The sequence below is a fragment of the Catharus ustulatus genome, chromosome 4 (genome assembly GCF_009819885.2).
Source record: "Catharus ustulatus isolate bCatUst1 chromosome 4, bCatUst1.pri.v2, whole genome shotgun sequence".
Lineage (NCBI taxonomy): Eukaryota > Metazoa > Chordata > Aves > Passeriformes > Turdidae > Catharus > Catharus ustulatus.
The window spans coordinates 76816235-76840955 of NC_046224.1; the positions used below are offsets into that span (position 1 = coordinate 76816235).

At 41.9% G+C, this 24721-nt stretch overlaps 2 protein-coding genes across 15 annotated transcripts in view; both read right to left on the reverse strand.

The window, feature by feature from the left end:
* LOC116995258 (solute carrier organic anion transporter family member 1C1-like) overlaps positions 1–18955 on the reverse strand; it is a 30346-nt gene extending 11391 nt beyond the window's left edge. The window contains exons 1-10 of one of the 4 annotated variants that reach the window (XM_033057777.2): positions 18529–18955; positions 16140–16351; positions 15373–15492; positions 7366–7457; positions 5709–5832; positions 4380–4521; positions 4145–4277; positions 3174–3304; positions 2820–2966; positions 482–580 (exon numbers count right to left, since the gene is read on the reverse strand). In XM_033057777.2, the coding sequence (XP_032913668.1) occupies positions 482–580; positions 2820–2966; positions 3174–3304; positions 4145–4277; positions 4380–4521; positions 5709–5819 (763 nt within the window). In that variant the 5' untranslated portion in view covers positions 5820–5832; positions 7366–7457; positions 15373–15492; positions 16140–16351; positions 18529–18955. The other 3 variants (XM_033057778.2, XM_033057779.1, XM_033057780.1) reach the window with 3 other exon arrangements.
* Positions 18956–19950: 995 nt separating this feature from the next.
* The window catches only part of LOC116995259 (solute carrier organic anion transporter family member 1A2-like), a 40997-nt gene continuing 36226 nt past the window's right edge, over positions 19951–24721 (reverse strand). For 10 of the 11 annotated variants that reach the window (XM_033057784.2, XM_033057783.2, XM_033057785.2 and 7 more), the window contains 5 exons: positions 24049–24214; positions 23295–23479; positions 22699–22763; positions 21506–21623; positions 19951–20687 (listed from right to left, as the gene is read on the reverse strand). In XM_033057784.2, coding sequence (XP_032913675.1) covers positions 20528–20687; positions 21506–21623; positions 22699–22763; positions 23295–23479; positions 24049–24214 — 694 coding nt within the window. In that variant the 3' untranslated portion in view covers positions 19951–20527. The remainder of the gene's footprint in view (positions 20688–21505; positions 21624–22698; positions 22764–23294; positions 23480–24048; positions 24215–24721) is intronic. The other variant, XM_033057793.1, reaches the window with a different exon arrangement.

Genomic DNA, 24721 nt, shown 5'->3' on the forward strand with positions numbered 1-24721 from the left:
CAAAACCTTCCCTGTTCTCAATCTGAGTGCCCTCCTTCTCCATCCCCAAACTCTACGTTTTCCCCAAAATATCCTCAAGTTTTCCATGGGATAAGAGACTTCTAAGTGAATGAGTTTTGAGATGAATCTTTGCAGCATACTTTTGCTAAGTGTTGCAAGTGTCCATGAGTTTTTCACTGCTCCCTCAACATAGGGACTGCCTTTTATTCAATCATTTGCTCTCAGCTGCACAGCAAGGGTGTAACAAGTGTGTGTGCAAGCATAAAAAAGGTGCACTGGGGGTAGGAGGGTTACTCCAACCACACTACAACATCTGATTTTAAAATGCCAATATTTGACGGGAAAAGCTCTCTGGAGAGCCCCTGTTTTTGGGGCAGTGAACTGGTGAGGTGCTCCTTGGCATGGAGGCTCCTGCACCCAAAGCCCTGCTGGCCCAAGGTGCCACCCCCACGATCCCAGGAGACCCACATGGGTCCCGTACCAACATCCACGGCGCCGACATCGACCCAGAGACTGGCACAGAAGGAGCCCAGTAGGAAGCCCAGTGTCGGCCCAAACATCCCCGAGGATCTCACCAGGCCTGCAAGAGAAGGGAGATGGGGCAAAACACTGCGTGGACAAAGGCAAGCCTTCCTCTCTGAGGGCAAGGAAACAAGAGAGGAAGGGGCAGGCAGGAGAGGGGCTCAGGTTATTGTGGAATGTCCTGAGCAGCAAGAACATAAGGTGCAAGTTGCCCTAACCATAGCTGGGGTGTCGATCAGAAGGTGGGATGGCCCTAGGAGCAAATGAATAAGCTCTGAAGGCTAAGACAAACCCAGGAAGCTACACTGCATTTTGCTGACCGGAAGTGTAAATAGAGCACAATTTGATTTTTGTGACCATCACAGGCAACCAACATAAAATAAAATACTGCAAAATAATTCAAGCATAGGTTCTCACATTCCCTTGCCACTTGTGTTGTTCTGTTAAAGTTTAGTTGTGAGGAGGTAACGGGATCAAACTGCAACTCAGTAATTGGGATTCCTGAATTCTAGTGCAGAACTGACACTTTGAAATTGCAGAAGGCTTCATTCCATTATAAAAAAAGGAATTCTTTCCCAAAAGCCTGTAAGTTCTTGCCACATCCAGCACTGTGCTCTGTAAATCCTATTGTGTTCTACAGCAGAGATTTTCCTCCTGAGAGAGACTTGGTTTTGAAAATTCTCTTCTGAATATAGTGATTGCTCAGCTTATCACCCAGAACTTCTGAAATAAATTGTTACATCTTAACAAATACGCTAAATTTTCTGTTCCTTCCCATGGCAACTCCGGTATTATTACTGTCACCACAGCACTAGCAAAATTATTTTAGTTCATTCTATTAAGAAAATGCAGTCTCTGCCTCAAAATAACTTATGTTCTTACTCAACAAAACATCAACGGAAAAAGGAAAGACAAAGCTGAAACTTCTTGTTCAGGGTCAAACAATGAGATTAATGCTCAAAAATTATCAGCTAGGCTAGACTGACTTTTTTTATTATGGGACATTTTTAAAATGTCTGTATTTTACAGAAACACTGATTTTAAATTAATTCAGCTGGATGATAAAAGAAGATATAGAAAAGAATTAAAGTTAGTCAAGAAATGAAATTTCTGCTCTATGGAAAAGACTGTTTCAACTTTCACTTTTTTGCAAAGTGGTTCAGTCCACCAAAATAAAGTAACTGAAAACTGCTATTCTGAATGTAAAAATGAAATACTTTAATAAAATGTAAACTAAATACCTAATTTCTCTTGCATAAACCAATTTCCATTTTAGCTGCATCTATGCTACTCTCCATGTTTACTTTGTTTTTGATCTCACTTGCCCAGTAGTCCCCAGCCTCTCAATCTCTCCCAGGTTGGATTCTGACAAGAAAAAAAATTAGCTAAACTTTTAAAAATACCTTTAATCAGAAGTTCAGAGGCATTTACAAATATTTTGGATAACTGCTTAGTGGAATACTTGCTTTTGACAGTTAACACCACAATACTCCATTTTCTTCAACCTACAGGTTTCCTCATTCCCAAACATCGGCTATGGCCTCACCCTGTAGCACTACATACTGAGCACTTCCTGAAAATATGCCTTACTATCTTCCTGACCAGCTGAATTTCATCAAACTGATTTCAGGCCACAGTTCTTGAACTCCCTCAGCCACACAAACATCCCACACTCTTAAATCAATCTGCCAACAAATTAATTAGCTTGGGTGTAAGCCTCTCCATCTTGGGCAATAGGTAGTGTGCCATCCAAACAGGATCAGAATCCCAATAGAAAGGATTTGTTACAACACCCTGGCCAGGTGGTCTTTTTCCTTCAGCAAACAGTGACTTTAAAAAGCTTTCAACTGAAAGTGTGCTACATGTAAAACTCAAAAATTCAAGTAAGAGCTCCTGAAATACATTCACATTACTGTAATTTATTCTGACTACATTACAGATCCTCACATTAAGGATCATTCCCATATCTATGAAAAATTCTGAAGAATCTGGTTCTCTGAAGATGTGGTGCTAAAGATGATATGCCAGATCAGACAGGTATGATTCAGCACTTTGGGGAAACCAGTATTTTACTATGCCTCTCTTCATCACATAAACTCCTCAGGGCAAGCAAAAAGACCATCCTGGAGATACCCCTAGAAAATAAATATGAGACCTCTTTTGCACTGTTTGGGGTTTGTTTTGTCTCTGCACAACACAAAATTATCCAGATAATTTTGTTTGTTGAGCATCTGCTCGACTACAGAAATGTTAAAGAACCAAATGTCTAGCATAAAAATCGCTCATTTGCACATTACCTATATAAAACGCTGAGTTTTCTTCTTTAGAAAAATCATCAATATATGAAACTCCCAGTGGCATAATTGGTGCCTCCCCAATTCCACGTAGAAGGTTCCCCACCAAAACAAAGAGCCACAGATAGGAATTTGTTGTTTTCTCACAATCTGCAGGTCATAAACATTTATATTTCTATGAACATAATCCTGGCAATGTTTTACAGCAACAGTAAAATAACAAAATACAGGGTTTAACAATCATTATAGGTTGAGTTTATTTATGTCATGGTTTCTAGCAGGGTTTACTCCAGTAAAAAAGGGTGTGCAACAGGGACAAGCAGAAGAAGGGAATCCAGCACCAGAGCTTTATCTTACCAGCATTTATCATTGTGCTGAGTGTTTCTGTAGCATCTGTGACTGCAGGGCCCTCAGATGATGTTGGGGAGCACGCTGACACACTCTTGGAGGAGTTGTCCACACTAACAGTTATCCTTTCGTAATTGTAACTGGAAAACAACTGTGTGAAATACAACTGACAGATGAAGGACTTTGCTCTGCAGGAAGTGTGTCTGAGTCTCCCACAAATGTTCACTCCTGCTTCACACACAATAAGTGGAGGGGAGGCCCACTTCCAGTGCTTAGTGTAAAAAAATAGGTATCTTCATGCCATTTTCAAGTGCTCTGATGATTCTAACCTCAGTATTTTCCTGAGTTGAAGAGCAACAAATCTGCTTCCAGAGATCATTCTTTCAACTGCAGGACAGAGGCAGAGTTCATCCACATCTGTCTACATACAACAGGGTTGATGTTTTTCCATAATGGCACCTCTTTCTTATCTTTGTGGCAGATGCAAGGATGCCAAAGGTTTGGAAAGGTATAACCTGCTTCTCACAATTAAGTTTTACAGCTTAAATGTAAATGAGGCATTTAGATGCTTAATACTCCCCAAGTTTACATTAAAATCTTCAGCATTTCAAAGAGTTTATCATGAGTAGCCACCATGGAGAAAGAAGCCTTGCCCATCAAGATCTAATTGCAGCTCACTTAAATATAAAAAAGGGAACACAGTTTAAAAAAAATGGAAAAAATGTGTGTGCATATATATCCATACCAGGTGAAAAATTCTACCCACTTTATCCTTAGTTACATCTAAGTCCTCTAGAAATCTGACTCTTACCTGTAGCAAGAGGTAAGCTTTCAGAGAGGACATCAAAGTCAGTATTCCACCCATTTTCCTTTTGGAAGTAACTACAACTATCAGAATTTTAACTCAGATGTATGCTTTAGAAAACACTTCATATAATCAAGTTCAATTAGTGCACAATGTGAAAACTCTCCATATTTACCGTCCCATTAGGAACTGTGGCATCACTGACAAAAAAGCTCCTGCAGACATGATGAGACACCCAACAGCAATTATTTTCGGCCGATGAACTCTCGGTCCAAGGTAGCTCACCAACACCATGATCATTAAGTTACCTGTATCAACAGGAGAGAGAGAGCCAGCACAGAAATAGATTTCCTGGGGGAATTAAAGTGTACTAAGAAGCACTTATCCACTTTCAAAGAAAGTACATATACCTATCTCAAAGCTGCCATCAATAATGCCAACAATCGACGATGAGATTTCAAATCTCCTTTCAATTTGACTGGACATGCTCTTCATATAGCTTCCAGAAAATCCTTTGGCAAAAAAGGAAAAAGCTAGAGCTCCAAGAAATATCTGAAGAGAGAAAATAATTGAGTTTGCAAAGTAACAATTTTTGCTTTATGGCTGGATGCCTGAGCAACCCACTCAAGAAGCAAAAAAACCGTATGCTTTGCTTTCTAATTTCCTATGAGGAGAATTATCCTATAGTCATCATGAAAATAGATTTTCCTTTTTTTTTTCCAGGGTGGCCTCCAAAAACTCTGTTACTTTAAAGAAAATGACAATTGGCATTGATGGTATGGATCTTCTAACTTTCTAATACACATTGGTTCAGCTGTTCCTTCCTTAGGAAAAACTTGCAGCATAATGTTGTTAATTTCTGGTATTTATAACATGGTACATCTTATTAACTCTCTCCCTGTTCTAAAAAACATTACTAAAAAGATCTACCTGCAACTACCACTGTGGCTATAGCACATCTCTAAATTAATTGCTAGTAAAATACGACCTCATTTCTTAACTTCTGAGCACAGGTATTGACTTCCATGTTCTTGGATTCACAACCACAGAATCAGAATGGTTTTGGTGAGAAGGGACCTTAAAGATCATCTTGTCCCACCCCCTGCCACTGTCCCAGGTGGCTCACAGCCCCATCCAACTGGGTCTTGGACACTTCCAGGGATGGTGCAGCCACAGTTTCTCCAGGCACCCTGTTCCAGGACCTGCCTGCCCTCACAGGGAACAATTTCTTGCCAATATCCAATCTAAGCCCACCCTCTGTCAGTTTGAAGCCATTCCCCCTTGTCCTGTCACTCCAGGCCCTTGTCAATATTCTCTCTTCATCTTTCTTGTTGGCTCCTTCAGGTACTTGAAGGCCACAATGAGGTCACCACTAGAGCCTTCCCTTCTCCAGTCCCAATTCTCCCAGCCTTTCCTCACAGCAGAGCTGCTCCATCCCTCTGATTCCCTTGGGGTCCCTCCTCTGGACTGGCTCCAGAAGCTCCCCATCCTTCCTGTGCTGGGACCCAGACCTGGAGGCAGCTCTGCAGGTGGAGTTTCAGCACAGCCGAGCAGAAAGGCAGGACCCTCTCCCTGCCCTGCTGCCCAAATCCCTTCCATCCCCCCATGGAAGCAGCCCAGATAATTTTTCCCAACTCAAAGTATCAAACAGTGCCATACATAACTAACTGAATTTTGACAGGAATTCAAATGGCAATTCAGTGCTCCAGAGAAAATATTTGGTGAGGGCTCTTCCATACCTTCAGCTTGGAACAATTATGGCACGCAGGCTTGGCAGAGACTGCACTGCCATTACTGTCCTGGAACACCGATTTTTCTTTAAGCTGGCCAGCAGCGATTGGTCTGTCCATGGTTTTCCTTCTCCTGTTAGGAAAACATTGCTATGCTTAACTATTATTGGCATAAGAAATGCACTTTCCATTGTTTTTCAGACATACTTAGTAGCAAGACACTACTTGAGAAAACATGTCAATGTGCAGCTATCTCAGGAAGGACATTAAAGAGTGTTCCAAGTATCTACTGTAACTAAGGACTAGTCCACCTGGTTTGTGAAATTTGCTTTCTAAAAGGTTCCAGAACTTTCTTGGATAGATGGAAAATTTATAGGTAACTCATCCAATATTTTTAGAAGTCTTTGTCGACAATGAAAGTCCCTAGGCAGCTGGAGGTTAGGACAGTTTGTCAGAAAAACAGCTGCACCACACTTGAACAAATTTTTTCTGAGATACCCATTTTTGATCACTGTTCCAGACGAAACGGACCTTTGGCATGATCCAGTAGGCTTCTGATATTATATTTCGGAGGATTTTCTTAGTGAATACAACCATTCTGTCTGCATTTGAATGAGTAACATTATTCATTCGATAAATGTTTGTACAATCAGAGCACAAATGATGACAGAGGAGAAAATAGGGCAAGCAATGTGGTAGGTAAAGATATATTAAGGGAAAGGAGAGCACTGATTAAAAGCAACAAATAATGACTAAGTCCACAAGCCTTCACAAGCTCCCTGCAGGACAGAAGATAAATGTAGATATTTTAATAAGACTGATAAAGTTTTAAGTCTAAAACTTGGCTCAGATTTAAGGAATCAGCTGTGTTGCCCGGTGTAGATTAAGCCTATCAGGGGAAAGTAGTTAATACCAACACACCTGGAAAGAAAGCAAGTAAAAAAAACCAAAACTACTGCCTAATTCATTTGTTGGAAAACTGGCGCTATAGTACCAAAATCAACTAGTTCGCTCTGATATATACGTTTGCACATACATTCAAAGAGTACAGAGGGATATATGACAAGAAATTGGCCTGTAACATGTTCCAGACACTGGAATCTTAAACATGCCACGCTCTTTCAGTCACATGGGAACTCTTAAGGTTTTCCTCCTGCAGGCCCCCAGGCCAACTAAGCCATGAGTGGAGCCCACCTTAGTGTTGTGGGGATGTGGCAGGGTCCCAGGATAACCCACAAACATCACCCGGCTCCTCTGAGAGTTCCGTTCTCCAAAAAAAGATGCCCAGGGTTCCCTGGGTTCCCTGTGGAACATCCACCTATGCCGAAAAGAACAACAGTCTTAGAAACCCAACAACCCCCTAAGGGTCACTCCTAACGACTGAAAATAGGCACTGATGTCTCATGAAGAGAGATAAAGCCTCGTAAGAACTCCAACTTGAATTTTGTGAATTTTAGTTCCAAATCCTACTCCAGTAAAAGGGGATGAAGGAAAGAAAGCATGTCTATTTCAGACTAAGCCACACATGAAATTTCTACAGGGACCTAACCTTCCTCAGACCATCTTCAGCAGCTTCTAAAGAAAAAAATAAAAAAATAAAATAAAAATAAAATAAAAATTTAAAAGAAAGCTATCGATAATTAAAGTATGGCAAAGTCAGACTTACCCTGATAGGAGCTGGAACACAGTTCTCTAAAGTAAATACATTCTTCATTGATTTGTATTTTGCTGATGATTAACTTTGTGAAACATCTGACTCTGTTAAATAAACAGTATCCAAATCAGTGACATGTTTTCTTGGTAATATCTTAAATATAAAATTTTATCTATGGTGCCAGACTAATAAAATACCTGAAACTCAAAATGCTAAATTGTAGAAACACCTTTACACCTAATTGAGCAATCACATTTTCCATAACCGCTCCATGATAATCTGAACTTTGGCAAACCAGTGAATCATTGACACCAGTGGTATTTAAAATTCTGTGAAGCAAGAAAAATTATAAAGGACTTAATATATTAATTAGGGTAATGGATAGTTTTTCTATGGAGTGATAAAATACGCTGCTCCCACCAGTGCTTTTCCTTAAAAAAAACCAAAAAAGCAAACAACTGAATTTGCAGAATTGTACCTTTGCACTTGACATAAAGTCTTTCAAGTTCAGTGACAAGGCGATGTGCAGACAGGCAGCAGTGGCAGCCCCCAAGTAAACAAACAAAGGAACGGGAAGAGGCAGAGAGCACTTACTGTGTGTCAGAGGAGTGTCAGGCTGTTCTTGCCCTGCCCGAGGGCTCCCAGGCTGGGAGCCAGGGACACGTCACAGCCCAAGCCTGCTCCGGCAAGTGGAGCACTTCACCACATGGGTTTTAAACCTTGGATTTCCTTCTTACGGCGATTGCAAAACTTTCCCACAATGAGCGACACAAAAGCAGCGCAGCAGAAGGCAGTCCCCGGCACTGTCACTGCTCTGGCAGCCTACCTGCCAGCGGTGCCAGCCTCTCCCGCCTGGAACAACTTGTTTTCTTCAACCTTTTTTTCCCCCCTAATGTCTAAACATCGGAGCTGCATTAAGGACCTCTCGAAGGGAACTCCCTCCCGTCCACCCACCAGCCGTGCAGTAGGCTTGGCTCAGGCACAGAGCCCTGGGAGAGGAGACTCCACTTCTCCAAGCACCCACAGCCTCCAGCTTTCCACCCCTTGGTGCCTCGGAGGGTCTGCAGGGAAACCAAGGGATGGCACAAATGGTTAATGGAGATCTGCCAGTTTTTGGTACGAGCCTTCTGTACCACAGCCCCAGTGCAGAGGTTTGCAAACTTGGAGTGCCTTCTTTTGTATAAGAACACATCAAGGGATTTGCTAAAGACTAAGTTAACTCGAATATATTGAATTATAACATTTAGTCAGAACTAGCAAACATTATGAAAGCTAAAAGAAATTTTTAAGTTGCTAAGTACATAAATACTCAAGCTCTGATTGTTCCCTGAAGCTTGCAGGTTAACTGCAGACAATTTTATCTGCCATATTTGCACTTGTTATTGGATTTTGCTCGATAGAATTTTACACATTGTACTGTGACCATTATATATTCACTCATTTATTATGGGTCTTAATTTAGGGTTTCAATTTTCCTGTTTTACCAGCAGGACAATATGCTCTCTCTATTTGCTCTCAGCAAATCAAAACAGCTTATTTCTACCATTTCATAACAATATTTGCAACAGAACAAAGTATTATTTTCTATGATCATTTTAATGCAGTGTTGTCGCATTACTATTTAAATGCGGACTTCTTGTTTAATTAATTTAGTTTTAATGTACGGGAACAATGTACAAGTTAAAACTCACTTTCTCTTAAAAGAGAGCAGAATATGAGAAACCCATCAAACCTATTCTTCAGATAAATTGATTCTCATTTGCATACTTTTACTCAGGTGAAAAACAGTTACTCTTGCCTGCTTCTCAATGCCTTAATTATTTTAATTATTCTAATTTTTTTCAGTCTTTGAAAAGCTTAGATTCATTTACCAGAATACCATTGGAAAGAAGCAGATTTTGCATCATCTAACAATGCCAAATTCATATGTACTGGATTTAGGCTGCTTTTAACTATTACAATATCACAGAGTTAGCAGGAAAAAAACGTATGAACACCAGCAATGCATTCTCTATTTATGCCTGCTAGTCTGCAACCAGGTAGAAAAGTGAAATCTTTTGGAAAGGCCCCTGCAAGCCCATAGTCTGTCAGGAGAGCAGGCTCTTAAACACAGTTCCCAAGATGAGACACCCACAAGAAATGTATTTTAAAGTTGAATACATAGAAGTTTATCTGTAGAGGACCTGACAGTTCTCGTAATCCTTGCATAGAGATGGTCATATCCGCTCACAAGGCAGCACTGCATGGATCTAGTGCAGACACATCCAGATGAGCCACTCAATCAGGTTCACCTTATCGACAGAGAAAGAACAAAGTATTTCTAAAAGCATGGATTCTTGGATCTATTCTAGATACTCACTCCAGGTAAGAGATGGAGCGAACTCCAGATATGGCTGTGAAAGGCTAGACAGCCAAGACCAGCTTTTGACAACAGAAAGTCAGGAGAGATGCATCCCACCATAAAAGGACTTCAGCACCCCCATAAACACAGTCTTCAGCAGCTTTTTCAACCTGAGCTCCAGTGCCTGTGACAGCACTTGTCATCACACCTTGTCCAACTCAGTTGTGGCATGGCAGCTGCTGGTCGGTGAGGAAAGGGGCCCTTGCTATGGAAGGGCAGTCCTGGAGAGGCAAAGCACATCAGCCTGATCCTAGCCAGCCCACAGCACCAGCAGCACACACCAGAGCCTCTCCACATGCCACACCGTGGGCTGTTGTGTCAGCCACCAGCCTGACAACTGGTTGTACCGGGAACCTGTTGTGCAAGGCCCACGGTAGGGCAGAAACTGAAAAACAGGAGAGCTGTTTACCGACAAGGAAGAGTTTGTTGGTGCTGCTCCCAGCTGCAACCAGGGCTGGCAGTGGTGTGTGCCCAGAGATGGGTGCAAGAGTTCCCTGCCAACAGCCCCAGGAGCAGCTCCAGTTGCAGCAGCTGCCTCCTCCCAGCCAGGCTGAGCAGCAGCACCTGCCCCATTCCCAAAGCAGGATGTGATATCCCTGATGGGATGTGCCTGGCTGGCTGCACAGCAGCACCCGTGAACTGCATCAAAAGGCTGCAAGATGCTCTGTGGCCAAGGACATGTAAGGACACCCAGAGAGAGTGTGCTCAGCCACCTCCTTCTTCCTCCAAGTAGTTATTTTGTGTGCCAGCCACTTAAGAAACTGCAGAATTTTTAACACTGGCATCCTGCCATGCTGGGGTGAAGCAGATGGCAGCTTCCACTGAGGATCTGCCTCTTTTTCACCGATGGAGAAAGCTCTGCAGGAGAGCGACCCACTTGTCAACACTTTAGTTCGGCTCAGCTGCACTGACTGAGCTCCCCTGCCAAACAGAGCCCCAGCCTGGAGCACACAATCCCAAGTGCCAGACTGTCAGCCAGGAGACCATGTGGGCTGATGGGGCTGCAAGGCTCAGGGAGCTCCAAGTCACATCACGAGTTTCCTCTGTCACGGAGGGAAAAGGAACATGAATTCGGATTGATTGTACCCTATTCCTGCTGAAACATTCAAAGACAGCACGTGCAAAAAGAGGGAACAAAACCAGTTAATCCTCTGCTTCAATACACAAAGAGTTCTTACAAGTATGATTTGTATATAAGTTGTTCAGTCTTTTTCTTGACACCAATTTTTCACCTCTGGAAAAGTGCACAGAGGATTTGGGGCTGCTAAGCCAAGCAATCATTTGATCTTGTTTACTAATTCCAGCCCCTTTAGATCCCAAGGAAAACTCAAAAAAAGACCAAGATACAAGTGGCAAAAATAATTTCAAAGTGCTCTTCTATGACCATTTGCTCCTGTAAAACTAAATTGGGCAACTCTTCACAGGCATCATGCAAAATTGGTGCCATCTAACTCTGAAGTATGGGAATTCCCTCCCCAAGGATGGGACCCTGCTGAGTAGTCTTGTGTAAAGACCTCCAACAATAATAGTACTAGATGAGAAGGGTTATGATCTCTTCAAACTGTAAGATGGGTATTACATGTATGCTTATATAGCAAACAACACTGTTAACCTCGGAGAAATAGACATTAAAAATTATTCCAATGCCTAACACTTATTAGCAAGTTGTCCCTTAGCATTTAGATATAATTTGTGCTTGAATTAATTACGCTTATGGAAAACAAAACGGAATCTGAAAAAAACCCCAAGTTTTTGTCAGAACAGATATAGGACTTCCATTCTGAACCTCCAAATCCAAACCTGCAATCCAAAGGAAATAATCTTCATTACCTTACTATTGATGTCTTCTCAGGCCAAGATCTCTGATGACCTCTCCAAGCTCTAGTTCACTAGAGGGACCTGCCCACTGCCTGTGCCAGCCCTGAATGCAAAACGTGCCTGAGTCAGGGTAAAAGGAGCATGGAGCTGGATCATTATTTCTCTTCATGAGCAGAGAGCAGTGGAGAGAAACCCTTGTAAACAGGTAACTCTGGGCACTTCCAGCAGCACATGTGTGCGAGGAGTACACTTTCAATCTTATCTCCCTGTGGATGGCAACCTAAAGCACAGGACAAATTCCCTACTGCAAAAAGAGCGCAAATCCCCTGGACTCCAGTAAATTTCAAAGTCATAGGAAGAACTCTTGTGACCATTATGATGGGCCTAAACAGCTATGGCTTATCAAAGTGGTGGATATTAAAATGCTAGCTAGCTCTTCTATTCAAAAGTACAATAACAACAACTTACTAAATAATTCTCGAAAGGTTTTCATCGTGTCCTTGGTGGGAAACATAGAAGGAACATCTCAACACCAATTTGTTAGTACATTCAGATATTATAAACTTACCTTTGATTTTTTTTTAAAGTGAAGTTATCTTAAAGTACTTGATAAATCTGCAAGTCTATTATTTATAGAACCTAGAGTTGTTTTCCTAAGAAATGGTGTTTTAAAAGTCATTAAAGAAAACTTAAAGCTTTGTGCTTTCACTTAAAAAGAGATGGATGTGGGAAGCTTCAAGGAAAACATTTCCTAAATTTTCTTCAGATCAGTACTTCCCTATGCAGTCCCAAAGAAAGCTTACAATCACTTTTTGAAGAAAACATTTTACAGAGTCTTGGTTTTTGATAGAACTATGCATTAGGAATTTTTTAAACATTAGTTTCAGTAATTGGTTTTGAGCAAGCTGGGTTTTCAGTTATCTAAAGTAAGTATATTGTGAACCATCATTAAGTCTGTTGTGCAGCATAATCTCACACAAACATCCCATGAGAATTTCTTTCTTCTACTGAGGAATGTAACCATATCACCCTCTAAGATCTGGAAGTCAGAGGTATCATTGATACAGCTCTACACACTGAACAAGTGTTCCACTCCAGGAAGCAGCCTGGTTCTTTTTCACCCATCTTTGTTACAGAACATCTATAAAGCAAAAGCAGGAGCCCCGAAACAAGTTTCTGACAGGACCAACGACAACTCAATTTGCAAAAAATAGTTCCTTGCTTTTTGATTTGTTAATGTCCCAAATTGTTGAAAAATCTCAAAGGTAAAAAATACACACAACATCAACACGTTAAAGTAGTATACAGAAAGGCAGTTTTCAAGGAAGCAAAACAACATGCCACCAAGAAGGAGTTTTCAAAGCAATAGTATGTTGAGCATGACACAAATTTCAAGCATTCTTGAGACAAATCATAATGTACTTTGTACACATAAGGAAGGTACAGCCTTACTTTAGGGAGGTTGAATCTAGTAAATACCTCAAGAATATAAAAACAAAGAGAAAAAATTAATTTTAAATTAGATGAGAAACTATTTATTAAAATAAAAATCTGTTAAAATAAACAAATCTATAAAAATCTATTAAAATAAAAAGCATGAACACAACAGGGTCCTTTTGACACATTGGGAAAGGTTCCAAGAGTAAAATCAGAGTATAAAACAATCTCCAGATAAGTCATAGAAGTCATGCCAACTACATTTTAAAATTTGACTTGGCAAACACCCATAAATATGTGCCAAAAATAATCTTTTACTGATGGTAAGGACTGTGTAAATTTGGTACAGTAAATAAACTTAAGTCAAAAGTGTTAAACCAACTCCGTCAGGACTAGAATTAGAAGCATTAATTGTTCCCATCTGTTCATTAGCAACCCTGCCTGCATGTCCAGCACTTTATAAAGTGACAGGAGTTTAAATCCCCTTTGACAGTCCAGGAGTTCCCATTTGCAGCTTGCAGTGCAATTGTTATACCCGAGGCAGATGCCCCAGATGTTTCTTCTGCTGTAGTGTCAGTGCCAGGGATGTCAGCACAGCACCCTCTGCTTATTGCCCTCCCTTCCCAGTGACCACAGGCACCATTTTTTATCCCAGAGAATTACTGCCAGCCCAAAACTCTGGGGGAGAAGGTTTTTTTTCCTTTTCTTCACCGTGCATCAGGGAGTTATCCGGATCCCTTTCCATGCAAACACAAGTTAATGGATCCTCTTGGTACCTCTTCTACCTGTGGATTTTTTAAATTTTTTTTTTTTGCACTAAAGACATATTCAGACTAACCTCAATCTTGGCACTGTTCCCATCTCTTAATTTAAAACTATTATTGTGAGTCTGTGATAAAAACAGGGCAAATGAGCATTGACAGCTCAGTTCAGGTGTCATTTAGGGCACTCAGGCCTTTGAATTTCACAGCACAATTCCCTCCCAGTGACCTCTGCACTTGGAAGACTGGACTGCAGCCTTGAAGTGGCTCCTCTCCACCTGCTATGCCATACACTGTGAAAAACTCACACATCAGAATAGGGAGGGGGAAAGGTACCGATTACACCACCTACACTCAACGATGGCAATGGCTCACCCTCAGAAGCACGAGGGTTTCTGTGTGATATGGATTTCTCTGGGATTTATCAGCTGCAGTACTGAAGGAAAACAGCTCTCCCACACGTACCACTCTTCATGTCTCCAGGTGTTTACTGCAGTCGTAATTCTTTTTTTGAACAATACCACTGTCTGACTCTGTGCATATAATAGCAAGTTCATGATGTTCACACAGAAATCAGAGTTGGAGAACTACCAGCTCTCCTCTTCTCTACAAAGACTTCTAATTAACACAAGAAAATCCTATACTGGATCTTAAAGTCTGTGGGAGAACAGCATATAGCTGAATGCAGCCTCTACTACTCTGGTCTTTCTGGCCTGAAAATATAACAAGCTAAATTAACAGAGGAACTTGGAAACAATGAATAGTTTTGTCTTTCCTATATTTGAACTTGGACTTAACTTCACTAGCATCCAGGATGGGATTTCAGATGCCAGGCTTCTACAGAAAAGGAGTCCAAATGGAAAAGCAAGTCATTTAGTAGACTGCATCTGTTAAATTCAAATGCTGGAAAATTGGCAGAGACCATTAAAAAGTTGTCTATGTCTGAAACAAGTTGCCTGTTTGTGTCTGCATGCATATGTATGTGTGTATATATGTATGTACGTATACACACACATCTGAAAGGAGTATTCTTGCAAGATGCTGGTCATGAAACTAGAACTCACAAAGCAGCAAATTGTAAATGCTACTATCCTGATGTACAGACTCACTAGGAAGAGCATTTGGAGCACAATGGGAGGTAAAAAACTGCATCACCCCCACCACCAAAAGCAAAACAAAAAACCAAAACAAAGAACAACAAAAAAAAACCCCTGCGAGTCATGTGCTCTCTTGGGAATTTTTTTAATGCTGAAAATTTCTGCAGAAACTTAAGATTGTTTTACATATGACTGTCTTAACATCAGAAGGTTTTCTTGAGAACAAAGACCCACCATGGTGTACCAGCCAGCACACAGCTGCCTGCACTCTAGCCATCCAGAGACCTACCTTAAAACAATAGCAACAGCCAAGGTACAGCATGAACTGGCCCACTGTGTCTCATTAACCTCAAATGAGAAGTTTGTTTTTTCAAAGCTGGTTTTGGAACCATGTAAACAATAAACTCACAAAGCCAGGTAGGCTTTCCACCAACACAGGGTGGGTCAAGGCCTTTTAAAAAGTACGACTTCTGGAATGAACTACTTTTAAAACACTGTGTCCCACCTTAATGGGGCGTTCTGCCCTCCAGGTAAGGGCCCTCCTCTTGGCTCTGCAAAGGCTGTAGGGATTCCGCAAGCTGCCACCCATGGACACACACATGAGCAAAAGCCCTGAGCACCTCTCCTGGAAATTAATAGATAGAAATTAACATGTCACACTTCTGGCCTGGAGTCACAGAATGGTCTCTTTTAAAGAAGAAAGAAGCATTGCAATATCTGAAATGTAACCTTCCAAAGGAATCCTTGGTGTTTCATCTTGTGATTTACAAAATACCCTTGATTCCCTGGACAAAGCAAGAGAGGGGCAGTTACCAAGTAATTTTCCACATTCTCAGAGAAAGTCCTAAACAAAGAATGTTCAAAATCCCAAGCATCATAACTGGGAACACTTCATGCCTTATAAAGAAAGGAAAAAACTAACAACAATTCTGTGTGGCCAAAAAAAAAAAAAAAAAGAAGGAGCCGTAGCTACGAACTTGTTGCTGGATATAATCAGTTTGTTTCACATGACCAGAATTACATAAACTAAAAAGTGAATTGCCTTCTTTGCATGCCAAATGCCATCCCAAGTATTCTCAGGGTTTTTCACTCCACAGCCACAGGCTGAATTGGTTTCTGGTGCCACAGTTAGCTTAGATGAGCAAAGTCTGTAGAGAAGAGCTAGCTGCTAAAACTCTACTCGAGATAGAAGGGTTACAGAAACAGTCCACTGTCCACCACAGATGAAATTACAGAAAAAGAATGTTAACTTCCGCTGCCAGCAATACCTACCTGATATTGTGATGCTCGCGTTTTCAGAGGTTACACATACCAGCATAATACATTTGTATCGCAAACACAAAGCCAGCATCATATCAAAATCAGATACAACCTCAACCAAATTATAGTGTAAGGATGCAGCTTTGGTCATCACACCTCCCTTCTGTCCACCAATTAAAATTAGCTCGTCAGGTAACGTATTTTCCTCCCAAAGGACTAATGTTCTGTCAAGAAAAAAAAAAAATCACGATCACAGCTTAGACAATACACTCTGTTCCATTCACAACTGTTTATCATGTACAACAAGAATAGGTCTCAGTTCTTAAAAGTTAAGGGCAGCAGGGGGATAATGAAGTTCCATACCAGACACAGGATTTTTTAGGATACAGATAACCCTGTAAAATTATAAGTAGCCAATGAAATTAAAATACAGACAAAATAATTAAAACAAAAAATCACATAGCCTGCTCATGCACAAAGCATTAACATTTTTCAGTGAGGCTGAAGACTTGTTATTTCTTTGAAAATGATGCCTCAACAGCTGATGGCAGTCAAAAACCCCAATGGAACATCAAAGATTATTAGAAAAGACTTTGAGCACAAAATGCTAGATAAACACTGGTGCGCACAGTTCGCGTATCATTGCCTTTAAAATACCTCCAAGATCATCACATTGCCTGACAAACCTGCAGTGTTTGTTTCATCAGTGTTTGGTAGCATCCATATCCAGGTCCAAACCCAGTCTTCCACTTGGCAGCCTTAAGGACCAAAATTCAGCTCCTGGGTACTTTACTGGGTTGAAATTTCGGTGACAGAGACACATGGTTGGCTGTTCTGTGAAAGCCATCTACTGGGCTCTCAGGCACTCAGAAAATAAATCTGCCACCCATTTTTATAATTTAATATTGATTTTATCAGCTCAGATATTCATACGCTGTTGCTTTATAAACTTTACACCACTGTTACTTCTACTGCCATAATTCCCATTTGTGGCTTGTGCTGCCCACAGGGCTGACACAGGTCTTAGTGCTTGAAACATCAGACCAGGATCAGATCAAACATTCAAGCATAATGAATGTCCTCTAAGTACTTTCTGTACCCCACCTCTGTTCAAATGAGGGTCACAACAGCATCAGTTTGGGGCCACCTATGTCCAGTGTCACAAATTTAAACAATAAACATCAATAAGTCCATTCATTTTTAAGCACATATTTAAATGGATGGCTGAATCAAGGTTAGCATGTTAAAACTTGAAGGAATACAGTCTACAGCTCAGCTTTACATTTGAAGGCCTAGCTTTAGGAGTACAGTAGTTTCACGAATACAAGCCGCACGGATTATAAGCCGCACTTCCGGTGCCTCGACAATGTTGCCGTCTTTGTCAATAGATAAGCCGCACCCCGAATATTAGCCGCACTTTCGTTCGTCGCGAGAATCCGTGCTCAGTTTTCACAAATTGGCCAATTAGTAACAGGATCGCGGCATAGCGGGCTTTACTGGCTCGGGGCGGGGCCAGGCAGGCTCGGCCCGCTCATGGTTGCCGACGGGGCCGGGTGGCCCAGCTCAGCGCCACGGCTCGGCGGGGCTGGCCGGGTGGTGCTGCCGCCGCCGCCGGGCTCGCTGGCCCCCCTCTCCCGTCAGCACCGCCCCGCTGCCGCGTTCGCTCGCCCGGCTGGCAGGCTGCCGCCGCCGGGCTCGCCGCCCGCCCCGCGCCGCGTTCGCTCACCCAGCCGGCAGGGCTGCCGCCGCCGCCGCCGGGCTCGCCGGCCGCCCCGCGCCGCGTTTGCTAGCCCTGCTGGCAGGGCTGCCGCTGCCGCCGCCACCGCCAGGCTCGCCGGCCGCCCCCTCCCGTCTGCACCGCTGCCGCGTTTGCTCGCCCTGGCCGGCACTGCAGGCCCCCGCACCGCCGGGCTCCCCCACGCTGCTGGCCCCGATTCTGCTGGGCTTCCCCCGCTGCCAGGTAGCCCCACCCGCCGGCCTTCCTGCTTCTGCCATGCTCCCCTGCACTGCTAGCCCCAGTTCTCCCGGGCTCCCCCGCCCTGCTGGACCGGGCTCTGCCGCCCCCCTGCCCCGCCCTGCTGGCCCAGGCTCTGCCGCCCGCCCCCCACACTGCTGGCCCCGCCTCTGCCAGGCTTTCCCACCTCTGCCGGGGCCGGCCGGGCTCCAGCTTGGCTTGGGGCTGCCGCGGGCTCTCACTTCCGTGTTGGCAGCTTTTAGAATTTTGTTAATGTATTAGCCGCCCCGGAATATTGGCCGCACTTCCGGGTTTCCACCAAAGTTTTGGTCAAATTGGTGCGGCTTGTATTCGTGAAATTACTGTAAATTTCTAACCTCCCAGCCCAATCCTAGGAATGTCTGTGGTACCAGGCATGGCATACCATACAGGATTTAGGAGGATTACCTCTGTTTCCTGGTTTTCCTCTGGAGAAGCAACGTTAACACCACAGGTTTATGCCCAGAAGCTTCTCTAAGGAGGCACCAAGCACGCAGCACGGCCTACCTGGGCACACAACCGGGGTAGGCCCCTGGGAAACGTGGCCTCTTCACAGCTCCCTTCTTAGGCAGGTGAACCAGAACAATTAAACACAACATCAATATATCCACTGAAATGCTAAATTTAACACTTGGAAATGCTCCTGCTGAAGCGGTCATTTTGTTACTTGGAAACATTCCTATCTTCTTCCTTCCACTTCAAAACACAGCGAGTTAACTAGGCCTGACCCTCGGGCAGTGCTTCATGTAAGCAGCACAGATTTGCCTGCTTAACAAAGCTCTTTTGTTTCTCACAGCTCTGAAATTCTGGTGCTCTGTAACTTTTCATGTTTCCCAGGTTACCTTGGCACCAAGATGTGACTAAACTTCTGCAAAGGATTTTTAACTCCAGCTTTGGAGGAATATGACCACAAGAAAAAAGAGCAGCTTTCAGTGAATGCCCCATGCTAGCAAGAACAACACTCCAAATCAGCTTCAAATTTCCACAAGCTTTTGGAAAATCTGTGGTTTAATAAAGAGCTGCATTCTCTGTTCTGCTCTGTTCCTGGCTGCATCACGTCTGTCTTTCTTCTGCTTCCCTTCCTCATGTTATACCTGTTCAGCTCTATCATCCAATACACAAAAGGAGACAAGGGCTATGACAGATCTTTTCAAAAGAATTTTTTTTAAGGATCACTTGTATTTGAAGAAGCTTAGAATTATGGAGCAGATTTCCTGTTCTGTGGGAGGAAATTTCTCTTTTCTCACTGATACCACAAGGACAGGAAGCAATTCCAAGCACACATATGTCATTAAGACACCTTGAAGTAAACAGATTGTACCTGAACTACTGGACTACTGTGGCAAAATATCCTTCCTGCTTTTTCATGTCTGCAAAAGGTCCCAGGTGGTTTAAATGGGTGAGGCCTGTACCATGTAGAATAAGTAAGTTGGAAATATTTGCAGGTGCTGGAGCACTGGTCTGTGGTAGTTTCACAAACTCCCTCCAAGCCTTAGGCACTGCGGAGTAATAAGCCTTAAGCAGTTATTGCATGGACACTATCAGGCAGACCTAAGGGTCCTCTGCACTGGAGTCAAACATGAGGCAGTGCCAAATTAGATCCTAAACCTGGAAGCATTAAACCACAAAGATACCTTGTATGACTTATAACGCCAGGATTTTCTTTATAGGTACTTTTTTTAACTGAGACATTTAAATATCTAAGGACGAAAAACCCTCAGACATCCCAGGGCAGCAGGTAACTGAAGCAATGAATCCCAATTACCTTTTTCCTTGTCAATGCTCTATGCAATTCTTAAAAAAAAAAAAAAAAATCACCATAACAAAGCATTTACCTAAAAATTTAATTTTAATTTGTTATCATTACCACAACACCCAGACCATGTAATAAACCAGGTTTTCAATATACTGACCACCTATACTAAGCAGAATAACAAACAATCCCTGCCTGGAAGGATCAATATAATCAAATAACATTCTGGAAAACTGGGGCCTGAAGAACTCACAAATGCCATCTACAGTCAATGCGAGAGACTCTGAGGGAAATCGTGTAAGAATTCCAAGATGAAATCTGGCATCACTTGGAGTCAAAAGCAAAATTCTCTCTAATTTCAGTGAAGCAGGACTGAACACATGTTTCTGCTTCACAGCCCCTTGCTCAGACAACTCAAACCTGGCATTTCATAAGTTTTCTTATTTCTAGTCCTTGTTCTTTCACACCAAACATTTTTCTCATGCCTTGTGTTTACAAACTGATACTTTTATAATATAAGTAGGATACAACTATGTGTAATTCTAGTCATCTCTGTCCAAGTGGTCATTAGTTGAAATACAAAATTCTTCACAAGGATATACCCAATATTTACACAGGAATGTTTTTTTCCCCAACATGTCCTTCTATGAAATGCTACTTCACTGCTTCTTGTTCTTTATCTTGCATTTCCATTGGGGCATTTATTAAGACTAACTTTTCAGATTTCAGTCTCTTCTTTAAAATGAGGAGAACTAGTGTGCTTGGGATGTAGGACACTCCACGTAACACTGCTGGCAGGCCAAGATAGAGCCACCTGAAATAAATAATGAGTTTCATTATATATATTTGTATTTATAAAAAGAGGGCAAAACTATTCAGCAAACATTGTTTTGTGAAACCATTCTAACACTTGTGCCCTGATGATTTTGGATCTCACAGAAGATGAGAATGTGAGAACAGAGAAGTAAAATGACCTTTTACATCTCCCAGTTTCAGGCAAATGGTTTAGCCAGTCAAGTCAGGCACCTGGTACTCTAATGGCTTTATCCATAGGGAAAAGAGATTCCTGAAAGGGCTCAGACTACCTGGTAAAAATTTCTAAATATGCATAAGACTATTCTTCCAAATCAACCTCAACACAGTATTAGAAGGAATTAGTATGAGTCCAATAAGATTTTTCTTTAAAACCCCCACAACCATCCTTGAAGGACCACAAAAACCTGACGTGCCCAGTATTCTGGGCCCAATTCTGACTTGAGTAACTGTATCTTATTCAAGTACTGTTTCAACCACTTTCTGTTCAAAGATATTACAGTCACTCATTAAAACTTCTTCCCACATGAGCTAACTGCTTTTCATTATTTTTGTCATAATTCAGTGTTTTTAAGGCTTGTTCTCATCAAAGGTTATTAGTGAATGTTATGGCACCAGAACACTTCTGTTCAAAAGCTTTTCCAATGTCTGTGTCAAAGGTTGCACTTGATAAATAAAGCCAGTGCCAAAGAAAATTGTGTCATATCTCTAACACAGGGGCAGTTTGTCTGCCAGGAAGACAAAGTGCATACAATTACATCTCTAATGCATGCAATAACAGAGTAAGAAGGAAAAATGAAAATAAAGTAGAAAATATACCTGTATGTGACAATATCATACATCCTACATGCTCCTTCTCCACCACATGTCATAGTACCCCACTTCAAGCAAGTGGTGTCTATCAAAGCTCCAAAATAAATGGGTGATGGAATTCCAGCTACAAACAATATTAGCAATGTTTTTGTGAATAGCAGTTTTCTTCTGGATATCAGATACACCACAGAGCTTATGCTGTTTGTCACCTATTCCATCTGTACTGTCCTCTTGCAGCATGAGCCACATCCTCTACCCATCTTGTTCTCTCTCTTCTTCCTTATCCACCTACCCTCAGCCAAAGATGACCAAACATTTTTGTTAAACAATATCCACATGCTACAGTACGGACAGTGTTTGCTACTGAGAGATCCAAGTTTGCACCCACCAATGACAGGCAATGCTGCCTTCAATACAAAAACAATAAGCAAGAGTGGTGGAATGCCAAATGGTTTTCCAATGAGCAGTACATGTAGTCCCATGTCCTGGTTTCTGCTGGAATACAGTTAATTTTCTTCTTCACAGCTGGTACAGTGCTGTGTTTTGGATATGATATTAGAATAAAGTTGGTAACACCCCAATGTTTTGGTTGTTACTAAGGAGTTTTCCATGTCTCATACTCTGTCAGTGAGGAGCTGCACAGGAGGCCAGGGGGGAGCATGGCCAGGATAGCTGACCCCAACTGGCCAAAGGGATATTCTATCACCTGGAATGTCAGGCTTAGTACAAACACTGGAGAGAAGGGTCAGGGAGAGGCCAACTGCTGCTTGGGAGTGGGATCAGTATCAGTCAAAAGATCACAATTTCATTCTGCATCACCTTTCTTTCATTTTATTCCTCTGTTTTTCCTATTATTTTACTTGACTTCCATTACTAAACTGTTGTTTACTTAACATCTGTGTTCTACCTTTTTCCCCAACTCTCCTCCCTCATCCACACAGGAGGAAAATAAGTGGATGCATAGTACTTTGAGCCTGACCGGGGTTAAACCAAGACACCGGTCTATTATCCAGCATAAAAAAAACCGCAAACAGCAAGCAGTTCTACTTTGCCATGCTGCTGAGAGCAGGAAAAAAATAAACTTAAATGCTTCCTGATCAAAGGCACTCCACAGAAGCAATGACTCATGTGCCATGCCCATAGCCCTGCTGTGATCCTTCTCTAACTGCTCTTCTGAAGTGTGTTAGATATTTTCTTACCAAATACTCTTGAAGCCAGCCCATGGATACCCACTCCAAATGACTTCTCTTCAGGCTTTAGAGACCTGTATGATAATGGCATTGTACACTTATTCATAGAGATGACATTAGAAAGATGATTAACCCTTTTTTACAACCAAGTTCTTCATCACATTAGGCCCAAACCATTCTAACAAGAGCATTGGTTGAAAGATTTCATTATGATCATTAGGTAATGGTTGGTGAAAAGTTCTTTATCTAGGACTGCTAAATCGCAAAAACAACTTGTAGAAGTATCATCCTCTAACCAAGGCCAACACAAAGTGCAGGGTAGTTGTGCCTTAATCAACATCGTGTTCCTGTGATTGATAAACACACAGGTATCACACACAACTCAATATCCCAGTGTCCTAACTCAGTGGTCCTGCATTCTTTCAGGATCAAGCTGATATCCAGAACCAACATCAGACACGACACTAAAACTTAACAGCACACAAATGACATGAGACTTGTCTGCTCTTCCTCCTTCCATGTGCAAACTAAAAATCTTGTAATTCCACGGAGAATTAAAAACTCTAAATAAAAAGATTTCTTACAACAAGGAAATTTTACTGTACCTTATCAAGACCATGTATCCAGGCATGGCTGCTAAGGAAAAAATGAAGCTGCAGACTAATGACAATATTAAAAAATAATGGAGCATCTTGTCACAGTTTTCATGTCCATCACACTGGCCCAGAGTTGCAGAGATATTCTGAGATGAAACCCCTGAGGTTGCAACACAGGTGCAGTTTTCAAATACCTGTAAAAAGAGTATTTTAATCACACCGATTGTCCAAACTCACACACCGAGTGGCAAACCCATGCTGGTAGCATTTCTCTCACTGTCTCCTGCACTTGAGTTTTTTCTTCATGAGCAGCACTGCCCTATGGCCTCTCTCCCAGTCTTCCAGGCACGGGTCTGGCCACCCACTATTTAGGGATAAAAGTTCTACAATACCTGGTTAAGTAATTTAAATCTACTGATTAAAAGAGATTGTTAAGTCCATGCTACAGACTTTGATTTTGGCTGAAATGTTCTTGGACACTCAGGTTTCCAGTTGGCAATACCTGCAGAATAATGTCTCACTCCATGTTAAGTATTTAAGACTACTTGCGTTCTTAGTAGAGAAGGATTCTTCTTCATTTTATTTTTTAATTTAAACTTAAACCAATTTTTATATGCAATTTGCAATTTCTAGTGCTACTCAAAGAATTTGTTCAAATCTTGCACCTTATAATATTCAATTAAATATACATGCACAGATATTCCCCACCCTATATTGGTCTAAGTATTTTTCACCTACTATATTCCATAGGTACAGTAATTACCACACTTCTTCCACTTCCTCTTGAGGATTTACACCCAGCAAGACAAGGTGACACATAAGTAATTCCATTGCTCCCACAAACAGGGTCCCATATTTTAAGCGGGCAGTCACAATCCATGTTGCAGCCATCCAGTAGAGTGTTTTCTGCATATGAAACTTGCTCTATTCTGAAACACATTTGGAAGATGAATAATTATTTCAATAGTGAGATACCCACAGTGACCCTTTGCAATGCTTCAAGTCCTATTCTAGCTCAAGCATTGAATCAGGACCCAGTCCCACATGTTCCTACCCTGAAGTCACACCTTCCTAACGGCCACTGAACTGTATTTTATTACATTATCATAAATTAAGTATGCATACCCTACAGCATTTTTCTCACCTATGGCATAGGTGTCTATAAGGGTTCCATCTACACCTCCATGTCCCTTTTACAGACACACAACAAAACCTAGTCTAGTGGAAAGTGCTCCTGCCCATGGTAGGGAGGTTGGAAATCGAGGATCTTTAAGATGCTTTCCAACCCAAACCATCCTATGATTCCCAATGATCAATGGCAGGCTGAAAAAAAAAAAAAAAAAACAAAAAAAAAAAAAAAAAAGAAACTGCAGATAAAATACCCTCTAATAACTTGAGAGTAATCAAATTCAAGTAAACCAGTGTAAGATCAAGAG